Source organism: Heloderma suspectum, chromosome 1, assembly GCF_057233095.1.
Source record: "Heloderma suspectum isolate Gila_16-S chromosome 1, 16-S_ref, whole genome shotgun sequence".
In the NCBI taxonomy this organism is placed as follows: Eukaryota; Metazoa; Chordata; class Lepidosauria; order Squamata; family Helodermatidae; genus Heloderma; species Heloderma suspectum.
The window spans coordinates 425,625,572-425,650,227 of record NC_139458.1 but is presented as its reverse complement, the minus strand read 5'-3'; the positions used below and the strand labels follow the sequence as shown (position 1 = coordinate 425,650,227).

General features: G+C 47.5%; 1 protein-coding gene across 1 annotated transcript in view; it reads left to right on the top strand.

Moving 5' to 3' along the window:
- Positions 1 to 1,579: 1,579 nt before the first annotated feature.
- The window catches only part of EFEMP1 (EGF-like fibulin extracellular matrix protein 1), an 84,633-nt gene continuing 61,556 nt past the window's right edge, over positions 1,580 to 24,656 (top strand). Inside the window, exons 1-4 of the mRNA XM_084829284.1 lie at positions 1,580 to 1,771; positions 16,766 to 16,863; positions 17,530 to 17,617; positions 23,546 to 23,594. Of these exons, the coding sequence (XP_084685410.1) occupies positions 17,534 to 17,617; positions 23,546 to 23,594 (133 nt within the window). The 5' untranslated portion in view covers positions 1,580 to 1,771; positions 16,766 to 16,863; positions 17,530 to 17,533. The remainder of the gene's footprint in view (positions 1,772 to 16,765; positions 16,864 to 17,529; positions 17,618 to 23,545; positions 23,595 to 24,656) is intronic.

Below are 24,656 nucleotides of genomic sequence, written 5' to 3'. Positions count from 1 at the left end.
CCTTCTCCTTTGCCTTGTACAGCTGCTTCACACACAAAAATGAAGCCTACCATTCTATCTCCATACAAGGGAAAGGTTTCCCTGGTATGTTTTGGGGCATTAAACATGCAGAAGCAGAGACAGTGTCAAAGGGCAGAAACCCTACCCAAAAAGCACGAGCTGGCATTACAGTGAAGGAAGATGTGAAGGAAGACAGTTTAACAGTTGCACAGAAGAGGGAATTCCAGGAAGTGCCACTTTACAGGTAAGGCCTACCTCAGGGGTGGGCGACCTGTGGCCTTCCAGATGTTTTGGCCTGCAATGTCCATCATGCTTCACCATTGTGTGTGCTTGCTAGGGCTGATGGGAGTTGTAGGTCAAACCGTCTGTGGGACCACACGTTCCCCACCCCGGCCTACCTTATAGGGTTGCTGCGAGGATTGAAATATAATGTGTCTAAAGCACACTGTAAAATGCCATGCACATGCTGAGTAGATAGATAAGTAAAGACCACCAAAATCAGGGCCAGTGCCACACTTCTGGAGGCCCTCAGGCCCTTGGGCATGGTGCCACCAAGGGTCCCCACCCCCTCCTCCACTCTTCTTTCACCACCCCTGCCCCTGCCCGCCCCCTCTGCTGCTAGCAGCTACAGTCATCAAGAACATAAGAAGAGGCATGCTGCATCAGACCCAGGGTCCATCTAGTCCAGCATTCTGTTCACACAGTGGCCAACCAGCTGTCACCCAGGAACCCACAAGCAGGACATGAGTGCAACAGCACCCTCCCGTCCATGTTCCCCAGCCTCCCATACTGGAGGTTGCATATAGCCATCAGGACTAGTAGCCACTGATAGCCTTCTCCTCCAGGAATTCATACGTGAAGACTCGCACTCATCTCTGAACACTAGAAATAGAGGGAATGATACACCTATCCTCCATTATGAGAGCCAGCGTGGTGTAGTGGTGAGAGTGTTGGACTAGGAGCCAGGAGATCCAAGTTCTAGTCCGTACTTGGCCATGGAAGCTCACTGGGTGACTCTGGGCCAGTCACACACTCTCAGCCGACTCTGGGCCAGTCACACACTCTCAGCCCAACCCACCTCACAGGGTTGTTGTTGTGAAGTTAAAACAGAGTGGAGGATAATTAAGCTGCCTTGGGTTCCTTGCAAGAGGAAAAAAAAGTGGGCTATAAATGCAATAAACAAACAAACAAACAAATTGTAGAAGACCCCCCATATTAGGAATAATAATAATAATAATAATAATAGGAGTGATTCTGCAAATAAATACTTTTGCCTAGCCCCTTTTAAAATTCAGCCTATTGCTGGATTGAAGATTAGTGATGGCCTCCTAAATCTGTCTATAAATCTATCTAATAGATTGAGAAACTGGATTTACACGTGATTCCCACCTCGTGTTTGGAGCTTGGACATCAGAGTTTTGGTAGAAAGGGTCAAGTCAGCGGCAGATCGGTAGGGGGCGTTCAAAGGATGTGCACAGTAGCTAGAACTTCTCAAGTTTGTCCAAGATCGCTGGAGGGAGGGAGGGAGGGAGGGAGCGGGGGGGGGAGACCCTTTTTCCCCCCGTGACTCGAGCGAGGCGAAGGCGCGGGGTTAACCTGCGGCTGAGACGCTTTGGGAGGGGGCGAGCTCCCATCCGCCCTCTCCTCTCCCTCTCCCGTTGCAACGTCGCGGTCTCGGGCTGCCTGGCCTGGCACGGGAAGCGGAGCTCTCCTCGCCCCTCACCTAGCTGCGGTCGTCCCGAGCGGCATCGTGTCCTCGCGGCTCCGCCAGGTAAGACGCGCCCGGCTGCGGCTCCTCTCCCCAGCCTTTTGCCGCCGGCGGGCGAGGCAGGAGGACGGAGTGGAGCGCTGCGATTCCGCGGCGCGCTTCGCTCGGCGCCGCCGCGCAGATTCTTGCACAGGCACGTCTCGGCGAGGCGGGCTTTTGATGCAGGGAAAGAAAAAAGCTCCTCGCGTGCAACGTGCGAATCGGGGAACAGTCGTGGGCGCAACGTGCAAATCGGGAAGTTTCCGATGCTGCTTCGCAGGGGCGATTTGTAGAGTTTCTTGCAAAGTTGCCAGCCACGCGCGTTGTCGCTGTTTGCGTAGGTAGTCTCCGATGTTGGACCTGCTTAGAATAAAATCATTGAAATGAATAAGATGCAAGTTGGGCATGGCAAAATTAAGTCCCATTCATTTCAATAGGTCTACTCTAAGTAGGACTAACATTGGATACTAGCCCCCGCGTGTGGAATTACCGGAGAGGTCGTATTTTTGTAATTTTTTTAAACGCAGAGACAACAAAGTTCAACATTTTCTGGTGCAGTAGAAATAAAAGGCGGGGCGGGGCGGGGAGGGGAAGAAAGAAGCAACCGTGCAAATAGATTTTAGATATATAGATAGATCGATATATATAGCGGAAGAGTTGTCGGACGGCATTTCGATCTGAACGGTGCTGCTGTGGGTGAGCGTATCTACTCAGATATGTGAGCGTATCTACTCAGACGTAAGGCCCGCTGTGTTCAATGGGATTTACTCCCTGGAAAGTCGGCATAGGATTGCAGTCTGGTGCCGCGAACCCCAGCACGCGCTTTACTGAAGAGTAAATCCCATTGAGCATAGCGGGACTGAGAAAACACGTTTAGGATTGGTGAAGTTCGGACGGTGGATCGGGATGACACGGCTAGGAGCAACCATGCCAAGGGGACAAAAAAAGAAAGGAGAATCTGGATCGTTATTGCTGGAGGGATGAGTGTTCTGGGATAAGGGGGATTCTTTTTAAAATGGGGCGGGGGGGGAATCTGGCACTTCTCGGCAAGATCAGGTCCATTTCAGTGTGGTTCTTAACGAAAGTTGGTTGAAAGGTGAGGTGAGGTTGGGTCAACTGTCCATCATAACCCAGCGCTGTCTGAGACTGGCAGCAGCTCTATAAAGTCTCAGGGAGGAAGGGGTCTTTCATATCACCTGAGAGCCTTTTATATTTATTTATTTATTTATTTAGCACATTTCTAATCCTCCCAATCACTAATGTTCTCTGGGCGGATTGCAACACAGGGAACCCTTTTATTTTATTTGTTTGCTTGTTTATTAGTTGCCTCATAAAATAAATTCTCAAGGAAGATCCCAGCCAACCATAGAAGTGGAATGTAGGAAAGTCTCTCTGAGAGGAGCTCAGGCTCTTCTGTTCCAGTACGGATTGCTGCTTTGGCTGGCAGCAAGGCTACAGGGACTCCTCCGGCAAAGGTTTTTTTGGCATCTCTGGCTACCTGGTCCTTTGAGCTTGAGACACCAGGGATTGAACATGGGATGTTCTGCCTTCCCCTAAACCAGGCGCTTTCTACCACTAAACCAGCCTTCCTAAACCTGGCACCCTCCAGATGTGCTGGACTACTTCCCCCATCACCCCCAGCCAGCATAGCCATTGGGTGATGGGAGTGGTAGTCGAGCACATCTGAAGGGCACCTCGTTGTGGAAGGCTGCGTTAAATTATAGTCCCAGCGTTCAGATGTTACAGAACTCTGCTGAAGCTCTGAACTTTGCCTGCATTTGAGACTGCCAGAAAACCCCTACAGAATATACATGAGATAAATACACTAAGGATCAGCAACTGGAGGTCTTGAGAGCAATTCCATAACCATCAGCTGCACTCCCACCTACCCAGCTGACAGGCAAGAGGGATGTGTGCAGACCCATGGGACTTTCTGGCCGGTGGCCAGAGCCAAAAGCAGGTGGGGTTTGCAACACTGCAGGATTATATTGCTCTTTTGCTGTCTTGGCTACCCTGTGTCTCCCTTTCTCTATGCCACCCCATCTCTCTGTCTCTCTGTGCCACCCATCTCTGCAGGCAGCATAAAATTAGGGCTGCATGACATTCGGTTTAGGGTTGCATGATACCCTTGGTTCCCCAACTCTGCCCTACACCAACCTGAGCTGAGCCAACCAAAGATACCACTTTGCTGAACCTCATATCCCACAGCCTTTGGGACCAAATTGCTAGCCATCATCTGCTGATCAATTAAGAGTACAATCTTATGCATGTCTACACAGAAGTAAGCCCCATTGGATTCAATGGAGCTCACTCCCTGGTTAAGTATACATGGGCTTGCAGTCTTAGAGCTCTAAGCACCTGCATTGTGGTACATCCTGAATGTAGGCAGTTGCAAGCCCACATCCAGCTCACAGATCCTGCTCGATTCACCTTGGCATCTAGGTGCCATATCAGCCTTGTAATTAGCCGCTCACCACTCCACCTATGGCCACGTGCCAATTCACCCATGGCAACTGTCTCCAAGTGACTCAGATAGGAAAATTTCTGTAAATTGAACGAGGGGTGTTGTTCCCCCACCACCAGCAGCCCTGCTGATATGTCACAAAAATCTTACGTTGGTATGTAAAAAAAAAAAAGGATTTATTTGCAAAGCTGTCCTAAATACATTCAAGGAGAGTTTGGCTGCTCCCTGCAGCACTGTAAGAACTGAAATTGTACACGAAGTAGAGGCGCCTGAATAAGACCAGAAGATAGATGCCTGAGCTGAGGGAACACTTGCTCATGATCCTGTAGAGTCTGATTTATAATCAGAAGGACAAATAGTTTGGAATAAGGAAGTTCCCTGTGTCACCTAACAACTTGATGTGGCTGAGTTGAGATTTGAACTGGGGACCTCTGGGCTCACAGGTCGCTCTTAGCTACCACAACCCTACCAGTGTGTCACATCTAAACATCACTCTTTCCCATCCTTCCTGTGCTTAAGTTCACGCATGCATAGAATCACAGAATAGGAGGGTTGGAAGGGGCCTATAAGACCGTCGAGTCCAACCCCCTGCTCAATGCAGGAATCTAAGTCAGAGCATCCCTGACAAGTGGCTGTCCAGCTTCATCTTGAATTCCTCCAGTGTGGGAGAGCCCACCACCTCCCTAGGTAATTGGCTCCGTTGTCGTATTGCTCTGACAGTGAGGAAGTTTTTCCTGATGTTCAGCCAGAATCTGGCTTCCTGTCACTTGAGCCCATTATTCCGTGTCCTGCATAAACATCATTTAGCAATGGCAGCAGTACCGAGCAATGGCATTGCATGTGTGCAACAGACATTGCAGCTCAGAGCTTTTGCATCATCATTTCATGCCATCACAGGCCTAACTCTTTCCAGCAGAGGCTGTTCACGCCATCAGCTCCAGTTCATTGGGTAATGAGGCGGAGTGACATGCATGACTGTGTGAACTGGCCTTTGTTCGATGGTTACAGCTGCAGCTAAATGAAGTCATGAAGTCCAATGCAATTCAAAGGCTATGTTTAGCAAGAAAGTGGGTAACATTAATTTGATGAGAAGGATAGGTTGTTGTTGTTGTTCAGTAGTTCAGTCATGTCCAACTCTTCGTGACCCCATGGACCATAGCACGCCAGGCCTTCCTGTCCTGCGCTCTCTCCCGGAGCGTGCTCAAGTCCATATTCATTGCATCAGTGATGCTATCTAGCCATCTCATCTTATGCTGTCCCCTTCTCCTTTTGCCTTCAGTCTTTCCCAGCAGAGGAAGTTGAGGTGATGTCCCCATGTCATGGTTGAGGCCTAAGTTTCTTGTGTCCTTTATTGGAGCCATGTGCACCTTCGACAGCTCCTTTAGAATTCTGACTTGTTCTGACCGAAACCCGGAGTGGATTCACCACCCCACTGACATCGGAGCCACCAGCCTCCACTGAATTACACAGAGGCAAGCCAGGTTTGCCATCAAGTGTACACTCAAAATACCTTAGGTGTTGGCACGAGGCTGCTGAGGCCCCAGTGCCCATGGTTAATGCCTGCCCTGATCCAGTACTTTTAAAAACCAGCTGAGTCTGGGAGCCATCTACATTCCCTCAGTGCCCCAAAGAGATGCTTCTTAAGACAGGTATAACGGGAAATTAAAATTGTAGCTCCCAGCTATCAGGCACTGGGCTGCCCCGGGTACCCAGGTAGAAGGCATTTTGGCAAGAGTCCCCTTAACCCTGGAGTAGGCCTTTTTAGATACTAGCAAACAGACCTGGCTTCGCACAGGTGGGAATAGCCCTTTGTTTGATACAGCGAAGATTTCCAGCAGACTTACACAGCTGGACATTGCACCTGCCCTGTGCTGCCACTGGCACCTCTAGGCACGACCCCTGCCATGATGCAGCCCTATAGCCTCCTGAGGAAGGGATCTGTCCACTCCATTCCCCTGAGGGGGGACTGCCCCACAGCAGAGGGGAGAGGGCACCCATATATCCTGTCCCTCAGCCTACTATTCTCCCCTGGCTTCAAACTGTATGGACTGCAAAGGTATGTCTCAGGTGGGAAGGTCTGCCTCTAATGACTGAAGTTGTTACTGCAGGCTTCAACCACATGGACACATTAAAATTAATTAAAATTAATTAAGGGTGCAATCCTATGCATGTTTAGACAGAAGATGGCCTACAACTCCCAGCATGCGCCAGCCAGCCATTGCAGGAATTTTTTTCTGTCTAAACATGAGATGTAGGATTTTTTCTGTCTAAACATGGATAGGATCGTACCCTAGCGCATTTAAAAAACAAAATAACCCTGAGGTAGACACCCCTAGGGTCCCCTTAACATGCATGCCAAGTTTCAAGAGTCTAGGTTTCACAGTCTTGGTGCTGAGAGATGGATGGGCAGGCACACATCGTCTTTTATTATGATAAATACACCTGCAAATGTAATGTGCAGCCTTTAATCCGGGTGCTTTCCTGATCCTAGCAGGTGGCTGCATAGCAAAAGGCCAATTCTGCTGTCGTCATCTCCCTTGCCAAGACCAAGCTGTTTCTCCTCATTCCTTTTCTGATGGGAAAATCCAATGTGGTCTCTGGTGACCATTTAGAGAAGATTATAGGGTGGCTTCCTGCACTCCCTATATATTGCATCTGTGGTTGACAACCCTGGGCAGAAAACACAAGAGGCAGTGTTCCCTCCCCTCCTCCTTACTCGGTTCCCACCTCTGTTGGGCTCAGCAGTGGTGTAAGAGCAACATACTGCTTGATCTGGAATGGGGAGAAGTTGACTTCAGGAAACATATGGATAGGGCAGCCACATGTTTCCTGATAGCTCCCCTTCTCCACAAAGCCAACCATGAAGACATTGGCCAGGGAGGAAAGACGCCTTCAAGTGACGTCACTTCCAGTAGTTGTAGTGGCAAATTCAGAAGTGTAGGGTCCCTTCATGACAGTCACAGCCACGCTCCTTCTAAGATTGTACAACCCTGTAAGATATACAGCCTTCAACTGGGATTCAAAACCAGTGCAGCTCAGAGTAAGGCCGTGGTATTTCAACTGGATGCCTGAGAAAAAATGCAGGGGTGTTAATCTTTTTCACTCACTCACTCACAAACATTTTACTTTAAGCTTTCAAAATATGATACTCTCTGGAAGCTTCACCCTCTCAACTCAGCCCTCATGGACGATCCCTTCTCATTTAAACAGCCCCCTTGCACACTCCCTTAGTGCCCCAACATTACCCATTAGCCTTTCCTAAGCTCCTTCATTATATCTCTCCCATCCGGCAACAGAGACGTCCACACACCCAGCCAGATTGAAACACACACACACACCATCTTTCTCCTCTCCCCCCAACGGATTTTTTTTGTTTCCCTTCCCTCCACCAGGGTTTGTTTGCCTTTTTGTACCAAAAAGTGTAGCTGACAGAGCAGGTTGCATTTGGCAATTGTGCTTACTGTAGAAATTAATGTTCAAGAATTAACAGTGCAATCCAATGGGTCTTTATTTTGAATTAAATTTACAGAGGTCTTGGGAAGGCAGCTAAGGCTGCAGTCCTACGCACACTTACCTGGGAGAAAGCCCAGTTGGCAGGTGAACATAGCAGGGCTGACATCTGAGTAAACATGCATAGGATTGTGTGATAAATCCTAAAAACTGGCACAAACCAGCCACCTGCCCTGCCCCATAAGTAAATAATGGTGGTAGCGCCCCCCCCCCCACTGCTGCCATGGCCAGCAGCAGCAGCCTTGAATGGGTAACCAGTGTTTCAGGAGACAAGGGCAGCACCAGGCGCGCAGGCACAGAGCAGGGATAGGGTGGAGAAGCCAAGAGCTGAGGAGGAGAAGGGCGAGGGCGAGAGGAGGCTGCAGAGCTCCCTCAGGCTCCCTCGCTAGCTCTCTCCCTTTGTCTGGCCAGCAGCCAAGAGGCAGCTGCCCACACTCCCTCTGCTCCCTCCTCCTTCCCTAGCAGACTGCGACCTGGCTGGGGGCTGGCTTCAAAAAAAGCGCTGGAGCAACACCCCGGCATGACCCGCCACCACTATACCGCTGGTCACTTCAGAAATCATTGAGTCTTATCAGGGGTGCTGCAGCAACGAAAGGTTGACCACCTGCTTACTTGATCCCTGCCCATCTTGGCCCATTATGAGCTGCAGAGAGAGGCTGGGTGAGGGGATCAGGGTGGTGGTGAACACCTCCCTTGAGGAGGGAGTGATGCCATCAGCTCTCAAGGAGGCAGCGATAAGACCGCTTTTAAAAAAGCCCTCCTTGGATCCCCAAGTTTTGAACAACTTTCACCCAGTTTTGAATCTGCCATTTTTGGGCAAGGTGATTGAGCAGGTGGTGGCGATGCAGCTGAAGGCACACTTGGAAGAAGCCAATTATCTAGATCCATTTCAATCGGACTTCAGGCCTGGGCATGGGACAGAAACAGCCTTGGTGGATGATATGAGGAGGGCTTTGGATAGGGGCGAATGCTCCTTCCTTGTTCTCCTCGACCTCTCAGCAGCTTTTGATACCATTGACCACAGTATCCTCCTGGACCGCCTGGAGGGGTTGGGCATTGGAGACACCGTATTATGGTGGTTCCGGTCCTTCCTCTCAAGCAGGTACCAGAGGGTAGCACTGGAAGAGGAGGTTTCAGACCCGTGGCCACTCACTTGTGGGGTGCCACAGGGTTCCATCCTCTCCCCGATGCTATTTAACATCTATGTGAAGCCGCTGGAGGTTATCATCAGGAGGTTTGGGGTGCGGTGTCATCAATATGCGGATGACGCGCAGCTCTACTTCTCATTTAAATCTTCACCAAGGTTGGCTGTAGAATCCCTGTCCAAATGTCTGGAGATGGTGAGTGGCTGGATGGGGAGGAATAAGCTGAAGCTGAACCCTGACAAGACCGAGGTACTTTTGGTAGGAGACAAGAGGAGGTTGGGGGATGTTGACCTGGTGTTGAATGGGGTACGGCTACCCTTGAAAGACCAGGTCCGCGGCCTGGGGGTCATTTTAGACTCCCAGCTGTCCATGGAGGCTCAGGTGTCAGCTGTGAGCCGGACAGCACTGTTCCAACTCCATCTGATACAGCAGCTGCGCCCCTGCCTTTCCGACCATCGGTAGTACATGCCCTGGTCTCCTCTCGTCTAGACTACTGTAATGCGCTCTATGTGGGGTTACCCTTGAAGATGGTTCGGAAGCTGCAGCTGGTACAAAATGCAGTGGCTTGCCTGATTAAAGGCAGCCGCCGGCGTGATCACATCACTCTGGTGCTGAAGGAGTTGCACTGGTTACCAGTTGTTTTCCGGGCCAAATTCAAGGTGTTGGTTTTGACCTTTAAAACCCTATATCGTTCCAGCCCGGCCTATCTTAAGGAGCACCTCCAGCAACACCAGACAGGCCACTCAACAAGAACAGCTTCGGATGGCCTTTTCTCTGTCCCATCAACCAGGACAGCTAGGCTGGTGAGGACGAAGGAGAGGGCCTTCTCTGTGGTGGCCCCCACTCTGTGGAACTCCCTCCCTAGGGAACTCTGCCATTCCCCCTCTTTAATGAGCTTCCACCACACATTAAAAACGTGGTTGTTCAGGCAGGCATTTGGGGTGGGTTAGGGTATTTTTAGAAATATGATGTTTTAAAGTAGAATGTTATTGTTTTAAAACTGTTGTATTGCTGTACATTGCCCAGAGTGGCCGGGTGACCGGCCAGATGAGCAATTAAGAAATTCAATAAATAAATAAATAAACAAACAAAGTGTGACTCGGCAGATTTTCCCACTTGAACGCTACTGTGGCTGAGCATGCTCAGTAGCAGCAAGTGAAGCTTTGGTACTTATTTTGCCCTTGTTTGGAAACAGATTTCACGGTGTTGAAACCCTTTCAGCTGAGCGCCAAATTCCATTTCAGAAAAGCTCTTGGGGGCCACATTCTAGTGGTGGATGGAGCCAAAGGCAAGAAGGGGAGGGGTAAAAAATGCCAGCATATTTTAGCATAAAGCTGTTGCTACCAGTAACATGTCAATCTTTTAGAATGGGGGAAAAAACTGCACAAAAGCCAGGAAACCACTAAATGGTAGGGGGAAAGCTGGTGGGACCCGGAAAGGGGCAGGGCTGTCTGGGGAACCCAGTGGGTCAAACGGAGAGCCTGAACCTATAGAAAATGTGGACAAAATAAGTCTGAGAAAGAGGAGCAGAGAAAGGGCAGTGTATTATACCCAAGTAAGAGTAAAATAGGTAGAGGAGGGGAGTATAATATTGTTTCTTATGAATATTTTCATAATATTTTGCAGTGGTGCAAGAGACCTGTCAGGTTGATTTTTAGTCACTGCACTGACTCCAGGCGTAGTGTGTGCTGGTGGGCCTCCTCTTATGCCAGTGTAATTGTCGCCCCCGCCCCAAAGTGGGCATACCTAGCAGCAGTAACACTCCTCTGATTTGTGTCAAGTGGCCACCCTTTAAATTTCCCACAGTGCGGCTGATGTTGCTCCAGGGCATTGTGGGAAATTAACATGGCAGCTGTTGAGACCCAGGGGGATGAAGGGGGGGGGGGAGCTGCTTCCTGAGAATACAATGTGTTGACTCTGGGCCTGGTCTTAACTGTATGTTGAGTCATAGGGGGATTTGCGTACAGGCCTACAGGTGCAAAGTTTCTGTAAGGTTTTTATCTCATGGTGGATTCAGATGACCACGTTATTTATGCTGAGGACTGGAATCCTCACATGGTCACCCTGCCGTCTGAGGCTCTCCTGAAGTTTTATTAATTTTCTTACTGTATTCTTCTGTCAATTTATCCCTATAAAATGCTCGAGGAAACATCTTCCTGCCTCACAAAAAGTATTCTAAAGTAGAGTCTACCACAGAAACAATGTAAAATTGCAACTGACAACACCTGGTCAACAAAATCAGCAATAATTGTGAGAAGCCAGCGCAGGTTAAAACAGGGATCTCCCGATGCGGGCCTGTGGGCACCTTGGTGCCGGCGGAGACATCCACAAAGCTCTTCCCTCCCTGCCCCCTTCAAAAAAATGGTTTTAAGGAAAACCTTGGGAAATGTTAAGGCAGTCTTCTTTCTCTCCTTTCTAGACTTGCTCTTTCTCTCCCCTCTACCCCTTTGCCTTCCTATTCCCCCCTTCCCCCTGGCTTCTAGCCTCGCTATTTCTCGCCCCCACCTCTCTTTAGCTCACTTTTGACTAGCCAGGCCTCCACGGCAGCCATTATGTGACCAGCCGCACACCCCATGAGATGGGAGCCATTTTGTGGTGGTGCCCACAGCAGTTTCTCAAATTCCCAAATGTGCCCATGGGTCCAAAGAAACGTAGCCATCAAATTGACCTGTGTATTTATTTATTTAATTAATAGATTTATATATTGCTTACAATATTTAAAAATATCTCTGTGCGGTTTACAAGAAAATTAAATACATTAAAATGCAATTAAAACACACAATAATTGCTAAAACATTTATATAAACTATTAATAAAAACATTAAAAGTAATACAGCACCATGCTTACAAATGGAGCTGGAAAGGCTAAAAACAATTAAACAGTATTCGCCCCTTGGGAAGCACAGACTGCTGGGTCTCTCTTGGGACATTGTTGTTCGCTGAGGAATGCTGGGAGTTGTAGGACTTTTTTCTGTCTAAATATGTGGAATTAGGAGTTGGGGGAGAAGTGGGAATGTGCAAAAGCCAGGAAACTACCAAGCTATTGGTCATAGGGAGAAGGGATTGGGGCCAGGGGTGTGGCCCCCTGGAAACCTGGGTGGGTCAGATTGGTACTCTGGGAGGACTGGATTTGTCCCACAGGCCTGAGGTTTGACACCCTGCTGTAATAGGACCAAGACATCTGTATATAGCGAACACTTGCTATTTGAATCATTTGTTCTTGATGGCTGTTCCAAGACACACTTGGATGATCAATGATATATAGATGGAGAACAAGCTGGTGGGTGGATTTCCCCCTCCACCCACCAGCTTGTGTTTTTTTTTACACATCTTTCTTATTTGAAAAGCCTTGGTATTGTTTCCAGTTTCTGCGTTACGTTTGATGGGTTGGTACAGAGATCTGATGATGAGATCATATGTTTTTTTCATCCCGTTCCATAGCAATTCAGAGGTTCAAGCTTTAATTCCAGATGGAGTCAAATTCTTTGAGGGCCATGAGCAGGAAAAATATTTTCTCCCAAAGCCTTATTTGTATGTCTTCCTTGACATCTCCCGCCCTCATTCTCTCTCTCTCTCTGTCACTCACTCACTCACTCACTCACTCTTTCTCTCTCTCCACCCCCTTCTTTTCTCCAAAGAAGAAAAGAGTTTGGTGGCACTCATAAGAGGGGTTCACTCACCCACCCATGCCCCATACACACACATTGAAAAGATGCGTGCAGGGATGTGCGGTTGGGCAGTCATGCTGTTTAGCCCCATTACTCATTGCTGATGCATACACCTGCTGTGCCCCCCCCCCAGTCACGTATAGGATTGCAGCCTGCCATTTGAGCCCCCACCTGTATTCTGAGCAGGCGCAGCCCAGATACAGGTATGCCATCTCAGTGAGAACAGGCCTTTCTATGCAAGGGAAATGAGATGAAACTGGTGAAGGGTTTGCCATCTGAATCTAGTCTTGGCAAGATACTGTCTTAATCCTGTAATGATCTTTATGCATTCCAGTCAGGATGCTTAAAGACCACTAAAAATGGGTTGACTTCCCCCAGTGGTGTAGTGGTAACTTTTGAAGTGCAGCTCCTCACCATGACAGTCTCACCATAGCTGCGCCCCCAAGGAGAGCCCAAAAATGCAGACAGCTGTGCTGATCCATACCAACAAAAAAACAAGTTCTAGCCGTTTCCATCTCCACCAGGGACAGGTCTTTTGTAAAACTGACGGGTCTTAATTGTTCATTCAATATATTGTTGCTGGGAAAATTAATTTCCTCCCAGCTACTGTGCGAATTGCAGCTAAGCTCAGAGGGAACAGGGAATTCTGGGTAATGGTGGCGGCAGATGACCTCCATGCCCCTGCTAATAAAAAGTGTCAGTGCTGTGTCCCTGTGAGCCCTGGTTCCATTACACACACACCCCTGATTTTCCCCCAGCCCCCCTTATGTTGTCAGCACTCAGTTGTGGAATATTGAGTACCATAGGTCAGTAAGAATACTTGGGTGTGGTACCATAGCTCAGCAACAGAGCACATGCCTTGCGTGTAGTAGATTCAAGATTCAATCCAGTTGTGTGTATTTTTTAAGCTCTCAGGAATTATTTTGTGATGTTTCTATAACATGGCTTTCCTTCCCCCCCACCCATTTTTATTCTCACAACAACAACCCTGTGATTTTGGATAGACTAAAACAGGGATGGGCAACCTGTGTCTCTCTCTCAGGCCCTGTGTGGCCCTTGGCCTAAATTGATGTGGCCCTCTGTATGCAAAGTTAAAGTCTCTGGCAAGAGCAGTATCTCCCATCCCTGGCATCCCACTAGGTGGGAAGAAAGAAGGAGAGAGAGAAAGGGGGTTGCAGAAAAAGGGAGAAAGGGGGGCAGCAAAGAGTAAAAAGGGGTGTCCCGTCCAGTGCCGGCTCCAGGTTTTTGAACCCCTTGGGCAAGACACCCTCAAAGGGCCCCCTGCCTCAGTGAATCTACCTTCTCACCACCATGTTACCAGCTGCTTTTGCTCCTCTTTCTCTTTCTCATCACTGCTCCCTCTTGTGTCCTTGAAAGGCAGAGAACCATTGAGCAAGTAGGCAGTGGCATCTCCTGCTCCTGTTGCACTGTTGTCTGGGCCAGAGTTGAGAGGCACATGAACGAGAGGTTGCAACGACGAAGAGGAAAAGCAAGTTGAGGGGACTTTTGTCAGTGGGCCCCTGCTGGGGTGTGATCTCTTGGCAGGTGCCCAACCATACCTACTCTTAACACCAGCCCTGCTCTCTCCTTCTTTTGGCTCTGGCTCTGCCCATGGCTGACATGCAGTCCCTGACAGGTTACCCACAAGGGAAAGCGGCCCTCAGCAGAAAAAAAAAAAGGTTGCCCGCCCCCAGGATAAAAAATGATGTCTGGCCCACATTCGCCGTTGAGGTCCATTACTGAATAGGAATTTGAACCCAGGTCTCTCTATCCTTTCCTAGTCCAAGCTCATTAACAACTGTACCACACTAGCTGTCTGAGGTAGCAAGGCCCGGAAAGCAACTTCCTGAATTCTTTGTGCCCATTAAACCACTAGACCACTGCTGAGCTAACTGCCCAGCAGTCTGACTTTGCGTAAGGCAGCTGCATTTGTTCAGCCACATTAGCAGGGGGCTGTTGTTGTTTTCTGGATTAATGAATAACGGTTTCAAGGGGGTGAGCTGGTGTGCGTGCGTGCGTGTGTGCGTGCGGTCTGGTCCGTTCTTGCGGATCACTCAATAAATCACCTCAGCAAAGCTAGCCAAAGTCGTCAGCAGTGTTAGCAGTGGACCTTGGACAGCTCCTTTAGAGTTCTAAGTAGTTGCAACTGAAACCCGGAGCAGATTCACTGGCATCAGAGCCATCAGCCTCCACTAAGTGTTCAGGATAATGGGGGAATATCTCTCAAGCCTCACTATAGGATAATGCAGAACAAGGATGCACGCCTTGCACCTGCTCTCACCACACAAATGGATGAGATCCTGGACTGAGCTGCAAGGATTGCCTTGTTTTCTCCCGTGGTTGGACAATAAAGGAGGAGTTCCCAGGCACATTCTGGAGGCAAGAGCTACCCGTTCATTCGCCTTCAGCTGTGCTGATAAGAAGTGGGAAGTCCTGTTGGGTTCTGCTTTGTGTTGTGGGCGCTAAAGGCCACAGCTAAATTACACGCTATACAGCCCAATGGGAGGGGGGGTGCGGGAGGAGGAGGCGAATTTAAAGTGGAAAAGTGGCTGGGTGAGAAGGTTTACCCACAGACACACCTGCGGGTGGTGGTTCTGATCTGGATCAGGGCTCTGTGCATTTACACTAAAGTAAACAAAAACTTTAGGATGACCTATGCACTACTCATTTAATGTAGCATGTAGTTTGGTTGATGCTCATTTATACTATGTGCAGTGCAGAGAACTTGTTTGCTCCTGTACTATTATTTTATTATTTTATTCTTGCCTTTCAACTTCAGATTTGCCAGTAAAGGCAGAATACTGTATACACAATGCAAGGATGGGTTTGGGGTAAATGCAGCCTATAGGTTTTCATAAGTTACTAGTCCTCAGGAAAAAAAAAATGTACTTGCTCATCCACCCTTGGATAACCTTGTTAATCATTTGTGGTGCATCAGTGACCGAAACAGCCCAACTTTATTCTATGTTACAAGAGCTTCCCTGCTGATCACCTGAGGTGATTTACATTTGTCTGAATTTGCATATTCAAAATGTTTTGTAGTATTCCATCTCAGTTGGCAGTGAAAAGTTTAGGACAGGATGAAGGTGGTCTTGCCAGGGGACTGTCTTGCACAGGGCAAAAGACTTGCTTCAGTCCCCACCCCAGTTTTTCAGCATCCCTAATTTTGACTGATTAAAAAAATGCAGACTTCCAATTTTTTCCTGGACCATACCATATCAGACTACAGATGCTGGTGTGTATGTGTCCATGGAAAAGGATGGGTTGCATGTTTGAATGCTCTCCGGTGCAAAAATATTAACTGTGCATAGAAAGCGAGCATTTCAGGGATAATGGTTTTAGCCTACCCTTCTCCTTGATGTACTAGCTTTCCATATGCAGGGAGCTTTTGAAGTCTGGAACTGTATCACACGGGTCTGCATGTTTGAGTTGGCTGTCAGCCAGCTAGGAGTATGCTGGTGGCTGCAAGTATGACGTGTAAGAGAAAGGATTGTGGAGAAGCAACATCCCTCTTCCCACCACCCCACCTCTGGAGTACTGTGCCGCAGATTGGCTGGTCACCTGTCTGCTGAATTTGCTCATTTAAACACTTTCATAGTACAGTCATATGCATGCTTATTTAAAGTGACCCACTGTGGTCAGTCAGGGCTGGTGTCAGGGGTAAGCATGGCTGGGCACCTGTGAAGAACCCACCCTTCAGCCCACTGACAAGAGCCCCCTGCATGTGTTCCTCCTCTTCACCACTGCAACCTGCTTGTTCACTTGCCTCTCACTCTGGCCCAGACCATGGGGGTGGTGAGAAGGTGAGCAGTAGATGCCACGGCCTCCTTGCTCACAGGTTCTCTGCCTGTCAAGCAAGCAAATGGTAGCAATGAAAAGACAGAGGAAGAGGAGCAATAGCACGGGGTGACAGTGGTGGTGAGAAGGTAGACTCAGTAAGGGAGGGGGTCCATGGAGGGTGTCTTGCCCAAGGGCCCTCCAAAACCTGGACCCGGTGCTGTGGTCAGTGGAGATTACTCCCAGGTAAGCGTGCATACATAAGATGGACTGTAAAAACATGGAGTGTGTTCATGAAATGGACCCAAAGTAATTTTGTGAATGAAACATTAAAATTGACAGGATATATCAAACATGTATAGTGCTTTAATTATGTTGCTTTAGAAAGCATAAGCCTGCACGCTGGGCACAATTAATGGTTATTTTATTATAACATCTGTATGTTTTTCCACAGCTGTAGAAAGATACCAACACAGAATTGCAGCACTGCTGAACCGCAAGAAGTTTCCTCCTAAACTGTCCCAGTGTCTCTGTTCTGTGCTTTGTCTTCAGGTAAGATTCCCATCATTTTTTCCAAAGGTGGAGTTTCAGATGCATGTGTGTACATTCAGAATTACTTTGCAAAAACAAACAATACATTAAGAGAGCATATGCTATCGTTATTTACCTCATAATAACTATGGTAATGTTATCAACACAGATTGAACATTCTCTGTATGTATTCATGGGGGGGGGCGTTGCTTTGTTTTTTAAATAAAAGGACTTCCGTCTTTGGCATACACATATTTACAACAACACATAGGCCGATTGAACAACATTGTGTAGAAACCAGTGGAGTCTAGTTTTCCCTAAGGTGGTAAACCTGTGTTTGGGTTGTACGATTTCATACTGTTGAAATCACATGACTGAATGTTCTCTTATACCAATAATTCCCTGCACATAGAAAACAAGAACTGTAGAACACTTCTTGCTGACATCTAGTTTTCTACATGGAGGGGAATAATTCTGTATAAACAAACATTTGTTCCTGTGACACCCTCCCACCTGCAGTCTGAAATGGAACAGTCCAGGCTCAGATTTTCCACTGCAGAGAACAGTAGGCCTCTGTTAGCCAGAAGTACCAGGGAAGTGTGGGGTGCCCTGTTACATACGTGTGTGTGTGTGTGTGTGTGTGTGTAAAACTTCTTTTTAAAAGTTGGTTTTCTTCTTTTTCTTAAGGTTCATGATGGTGGTGTTCACAGTCGTTGCTGCATTGATGCTCGCTTCAGCACACTCACAGGAAGTAGAAGAAACCATCACATACACGGTAAAATCTAATTTGAACTGGGGAGGGGGGAAAAGACAGAGAGAAAGAGAAATATGGTATGTTAACAGGTCTTCAAGAGCAATCCTACAGACTCAGCAGAAGTTAGCACCAGAATCTGTCAGATTCATGCACTCAGAGGTCATGCAAGTCTGTTGTGGCAAAAACCACAAAGAGCCTTACAGCACCTTTAAAGGCTAACAAAAACTTTTCAGCATAACTTTTGTGAACTGTAGTCCACTTCATCGGATTCACTGAAGTCCACAAGAGCTTGTCATAATTAATTTGTATGACTTTAATGTGCCACAGGACTCTTCATTGCGTTTTCAACGCATCTGCTTTTTCCATTAGAATGAATGGGGCAGCCCTTGCTAAGTGTTCCTCAGCACACCTTCTCCTTTGCCTGGAACTTCCACACAGAACCCCTACATAGTATATCTTCCTTCCTTCCTTCCTTCCTTCCTTCCTTTCTGTGGAGGCTGGTGGCTCTGATATCAGTGGGGTGGTGAATCCACTCCAGGTTTCAGTCAGAATCAGTCAGAACTCTAAAGGAGCTATCCACACCTTGGATAGCTCCTTTAGAGTTCTGACTGAAAACAAGCGGTTTACTGCCCCACTGACATCGGAGCCCCCAGTTTCCACTGCTTTCTTTCTCTCTCTCTCTCTTCCTTCAAATTCCTTTTCAAAGCCCTCCTTTGGGAACAGAGAAAGCTACCTTTACACCAGGTCAGGTTATTTGGTAATCTAGCCCAGTATTTTTTTTATTCCAGGAATGGCCACTTGTGGCCCTCTGTATGTTTTGGCCTACAAGTCCCATTAGCCCTAGCTGGCATAGCCAATGGTGAGGGAAGATGGGAGTTGCAGGCCAGACCATCTGGAGGAGTGCAAGTTGCCCATACCTGGTATTCTGACTGGCAGTGGCCCTCCAGGTTCTTGGGCAGAGAGATGCCTTTCCAATCAACTGCTATGCGATCCTTTTTTTAAAACTGGGGGTTGAACCTCAGATCTTCTGCATGGAAAGCATGTGCGAAGCCTTTGCTCAACCCCGTAATCATCATCCCCAGTTAGAACAAAGATCAAGCACGTGAAACTGCACTCTTCCATAACTACCATTGCCACTTTTGCGTCTCCCCTCCCAGAACATTGTAAGGACCGCCACTTCTCCCATGAATCTGCCCATGTGCTCAGATCAATATCAGAGGCCCTGCTGTATGTCCCTGCACTGTCACAGGTACAGCAGGTGAGCCCACAAGACAGGGCCTTCCTAGTTGTGGTTAGGGATGTATAGATTTTTGTAAAATCCATTCCATACGTGTTTTGCGGATTGTCGGGTGCCTTTCGTTCCATCATCCACTTATTGACGGAATTGGATTTTTTTCAATTTCCTGAGTTTGCACAAACTCACATTTGCAAAAATTCGCAAATCTCCTCCAAAATGTCATTTTCATGCTTTAGCCTATGGGGGAAATGTGCATTTTTTAATGATTTTTTTATTTTAAGTATTTTTCTACGACTAAATTTGCGTAAAATTCCAGAACATTTAAAAAAAACAGTTCACAAGTCTGCAGAATCTGTGTGACTCAGGAAAAGCCACTCCACTGCGGAATCTGCAGAGCATTCGGAATCTGAACACATATGATTCTGTTGAGGATTTCTCCGACAGCCCTAGTTGTGATATCTAAGTACTGGACCTCAGAGGCCAGTCCAGCTTTCTCTCTCTCTCTCTCTCTCTCTCTCATTCTCTCTCTCTCTGTTTGCCTTTCCACAATAGGCAAACACTTGGCTCTTTCAACAAGCCTTTTAGCTTAATTATATTATTTGTTTTTAATATACTTTTGTTATATGTATAAAAATATTTTTTTGGCTGTCGAACTGTTGGTCAATTATAGAGGGCCTTTTCTGTGGTGGCCCCCACTCTGTGGAACTCCCTCCCTGGGGAACTCCGCCATGCCCCCTCTTTAATGAGCTTCCGCCGTGCATTAAAAACATGGTTGTTCAGGCAGGCATTTGGGGTGGGTTAGGGTATTTTAGAAAATGTTTTTATTGTAGAATTTTATTGTTTAAAACTGTTTTATTGTATACTGTACATCGCCCAGAGTGGCTGGGTGACCAGCCAGATGGGCGATTAATAAATTTAATAATAAATAAATAAATAATAAATGTATGTGATCGTTTTTAGTTTATGATTTTAACTTTTAGCTTTGGAATAGTTTTTATTGTTGAGTCTGTATTGTTAGCTGTCTTGGGAGTGAGGCCGACTGAATCCAAAGGGAAAAGAGAGTCTTTATGCATATTAAATAAACATCAGCTTCCCCCAATATCACTGCCTGGATTATACAGTCGTCAGGGCAAGGAGCTCTCTTCTTGCCTCTGTAATTCTACAAAATGCAATAAACACGAATGGTATAAATAAATTCCAGTTCTGTTTAAATCTGCAACAGTCCTTCTCCCCCACCCACCCCATTTTGCAGTGCAGCACAATCCTATACTTGTCTACTTAAAAGTAAGCCTCTTATAGTGGAGCATACACCTGGTAAGTCTGTATAGGATTGCAGCCTGAGGCTGGGAGTAAGTCCTATTGAACTCAGTGGGACTCATTTCTGAGTTGACATGCATAGGATCCATGGAGGCTGGTGGCTCCAATGTCAGGGGGCATTGAATCCACTCTGGGTTTCAGACAGACCCAGTCAGAACTCTAAAGGAGCTATCCAAGATAGTTCCTTTAGAGTTCTGACTGAAACCTGGAGCAGATTCAGCACTCCCTGACATTGGAGTCACCAGCCTCCACTGCATGGGATTGCTCTGTGAAGAAACTATTTGCTGATCTCCAGCAGCGGTGCAGTTGCATTGACGTTAATGAGATTTCTCCACAATAAGTCATCTATGAACTAGTCCCCTTGGGGTCATTAAATGGGTGTGAGTTCTGTTGTGCATTTAACAGGCGTTGGGGAGAATCAGTAACTTTCCTGTTTTCCTTTGGGTCTTGTTGCGGGGGAAGGGGGGCTCTTTTTGTAGCTACAGTAACTCCAGTTGTGTCAACTTAGGATGCTGTCATTCCTTCAGAGAGCTGGAATTCTAATGCAATTAGCTGCCCTCTTGCCCCCTCATTACGCTCGAGGCCTGCTGTACTCCAGCTTGCTGCTAGAACTGGCAGATTGCTAGCATCACCTGTGAATCAACAGAAAAAAGTTTCTAGTTTCTACTGCTGGTTTAAGCTCCACGAATAACAAAGCTGCTGAAAAACAACAGCCACAGCCCAGTGGATTGAGCAACACGGTCGTCAACAGGCCGGGACAGATCCGTAACTGGTGCAGGCTCCACGGGTGCCTACCAAGTTATGGCAAGGGTGAACTTGACTCACAACGACAAGCTGATTTATTCACTTGAGGCTTTCTTTTTTCTATGGTGCTATGAAAACATTGTGCTTAGCACAGACTCGTGTATGCCTGTGTGCTTGGTCAGTTCAACCCACCAATGTTTTAAAGGGGTCCCAAATGCTATTTCCCAGCAAGCTAGACACGTTGTTCCCAGTTTGGTCTTCAATGAAGAACATGTTATTTATTTGCTGGCAGATGGTGGCATACCTGCCAACTTTTAGACATCCAAAACAGACAAAGCAGTCATCTACAGAACATACAAAGGGCTGCCCTCATTATGAGGCAAAACAAGGCAAGCCATTTCAAGCTGTCGACTGGGGGATACCAAGAAAGGGCAGCAGACAGTCAGTTATTTAAGCGAAATACTACATTTTTAGAGGCAGGAAGGTAGCATGCCGCTTGGGTTCTCCACCTCAGATGTCAAAATGTCTTAAGCCCAGTTGTGGCCTTTTGTGACTTGCTTACTTACTTATTTACAATATTTATATACCACTCCACATCAAAGATTTCGGAGCGGTGAACAAAAGAATAAAACCCCATAATTAAAACAGTTAAAACATTTTAAAAGAACAGATGAACTTAATAAACCGCAGCTGGTCACTCAGGGAAGGCCTCTCAAAATAGCAATGTCTTCAGGAGGTGCCAAAAACAACACAATGTTGGCGCCTGCCTGACCTCTAAAAGCGGGGAATTCCACAGGAAGGGGGCCACCATGCTGAAGGCTGTTTTTCTGGTGGACTCCAACCGGGCCATAGGTCTGTGTGGAACCACGAGGAGCCAGCCCTTTGATGAACCCAGTGACGGGCAGGTTGGTAAAGAAGAAGGTGCTCTCTCAGGTATCCTGGTCCCAAGATGCTTAGAGGTTTGTACACTAATACTAATACCTTCAACCTCACCTGGTAGCAAATAGGCAGCCAGTGCAATTCCCTCAGCAACGGAGTTACATGCTGAAAGGGGGCAGCTCCCGACAACAGCTGGGCTGCTGCATTCTGCTCTAGCTCCAGTTTCCAGACCAGCCTCAAGGGCAGCCCCACATAGAGCGCGTTGCAGTAATCCAAACTTATCTGTTGCTTGACCAGTGGTATAGTGGAGCCTGGGCTCACAGGGACACAGCACCAACACTTTTTAATTAGCAGGGACACTGACGTCATCTGCCGCCGCCACTACCCAGAATTATTTGTTCCCTCTGAGCTTAGCTGCAATCCTCACAGTAGCTGTGGGAAAACTAATTTTCCCAGCAACAATATATTTTTCTTTATTGTAATAATGCAAAGCATTGGGGGCGCGGGGGGGCGCAGGCTTGGATGGGCCTTTGAGACCCATGAGCTTTACAAAAGACCTATCCCTGCTGGAAATGAAAACTTCTAGAACTGGTTTGTTGATCAGCACAGCTGCCTGCATTTTTGGACTCTCCTTGGGGACATGGCTATGGGGACTGTCACGGTGAGTGCCTGGGCTTCAAAACTGACCACTGCACCACTGTACCACTTCAGACTGTTTGTGAGGGAATCTATGGTTTGAATGCTTCCCCTTCTTTATCTCTCTCTGCACATCCAGTTCTAGCGTGTTGGGTAGAAAGTTGGCTAGAACCATGCTCCCTGACACGCTAGTTCTGTCTCTGCAGTGACTTAGCTCCCCACTCAAATTTCAGGGGGCTCAAACCCATTGGAGAACTACAGGGTTCCTTGATTGGGAAGCCATGACAGTTTCTCAAGCTAGGAACTAGCTTTATTTTGATAACGTAGTAATTATGACCTCAGCAATGATCCCTTGCAGTCCTCCTAGCTTCAGGGGAGGACAAATCCCAACAATTACAGAAAGTGTGTTGGGCGTCATTGCATAAAAGGGAGGACTGGGAATTAAAAAAAATAAGTACAGAGGGACCCACTGAATAGAACATAGGAAGTGGCCGTCTACCAGGTCAGAGTATTTGGCCACCTATGTATCCCATTATTGTGTAGTCTGAATGACATCTCTTAACTGGAGATACCAGGGGTCGAACCTTGAACCTTCAGGATACAGAGCATGTGTTCTAATTGAGTGATAATCCTTAGTGGTCCAGGAACACTGAATACTCCAGTATTGCTGAAGCTAGAGCTGGGGTGGGCCAGATTGGGGAAACACTGGGAACTCCATGTAAGAGAAGGATGTAATAAGTAATGCTTAGAATGCTAAACATACCGGCAACATTTACATGACGTGTTTAAGGTAGGTTAGGTAGAATCATCGTATTCTTCAAATAAAATAACTCAAGATGCTTAGCAGTGTGATCACCAAGAACTCAGCAAGATCAGGCAGCAGCCTAGTCCTCATGGAAGTTTGAAGGGCCTACAAAGTCAGGAGCCCAGCAGCACTGATGGGTCAGCGATTGCAAAAATAACAAGAGCAGTGCTCTCTCGCTAGAGTGAGAGGCAGGACTCTTCCCAGGGTTGTCCATGAAACAGGGGCCAGCTCTACACAGCAGCTGTGCATGTATGGCGTGACTGAGAATAGATTCATTCCATTTTGGTCACTGCTTTGGTTGGTTTACTTGATTTTCTTTGTTTTCATGCAGCAATGCACTGATGGTTACGAATGGGACCCCATCATGCAGCGGTGCAAAGGTACAGTAAATACTTGCAAGTTGTATTGACATCTGCCAGAAGTTCTGAGAACTCTGAACCTGCACTAACAAGGGGCTCATCTGAACCATGGCACTTTCTTCATCATCTGGAAACCCTTTCTGGCTAAGATGGTGGGGACAGCATGGGCATGCACAGCAACCTCATGCATGAGGTCTTTGGGAACATATCCACAATGCCAGTGGCTCTCCGATTGGGACTGTGTTCCTCCCCTCCTGCTTTGAGAATTCCTTTGGTCCAGTGAGAGCGATCCGTATATAGCAGGGATGTTGAATCTCAGGCCCGGGGGCCAAATCTGGCCTTCCTGGGGCCACACCCCCTTCCCCAAGTTATGAGCTGGTTCCCACTTTTACCCCAACTACCTGTTGTTTGTGGTTTCCCAGCTTTTGCATGATTTCTTCCCCATTCTACAATGTCAACACACCTCCCCTGAGGCATAGTTACTGGCAATGAGAGCTTAGAGCTATAATATGCTGGGGTGGAGAGGTATGTTGTTGTATTTTGGCTCTCCACTGGAATGCACCCCTGAGAGTGTCTCCAAAATTGCATTTGGCCCTTGGGATGAAAGAGGTTCAACACCCTTGATTTACAGCAACCGGTTTCTGTGGGTGGACTTCCCCTGCTAGGTGCAAATATTATTACTGCAGGAGTGAAGCACCGCAGCTGGCACCTGGGGGGGCGGGGCGGTGCATGCAGACATGGCTGAACAGATCATCAGCACCAGCAGCTCTGGAACTGCTGATGATGTGCTATGGGGAGAACAGATACCAGGAACCCCCTTCTTCCCCCAAAACAGTGAATCAAAATCTTTACAGGGATGAGAGAAATCTGTCCCTCTCTTTCCAAAGGCATTTTCACCTTCCCAAACACTGTGTCTGGCAAACTTACTTACATAGCAGATTATTTGTTAGATGTATATACCGCTCACCATAACAAATCACATTTTCACAGTGCAGATCATGCAAACAGCCATGCTGGATCGGACCAAGGGCCTGTCCAGTCCAGCATTCTGTTCACACAGTGCCAACTGGATGCCTCTATGGG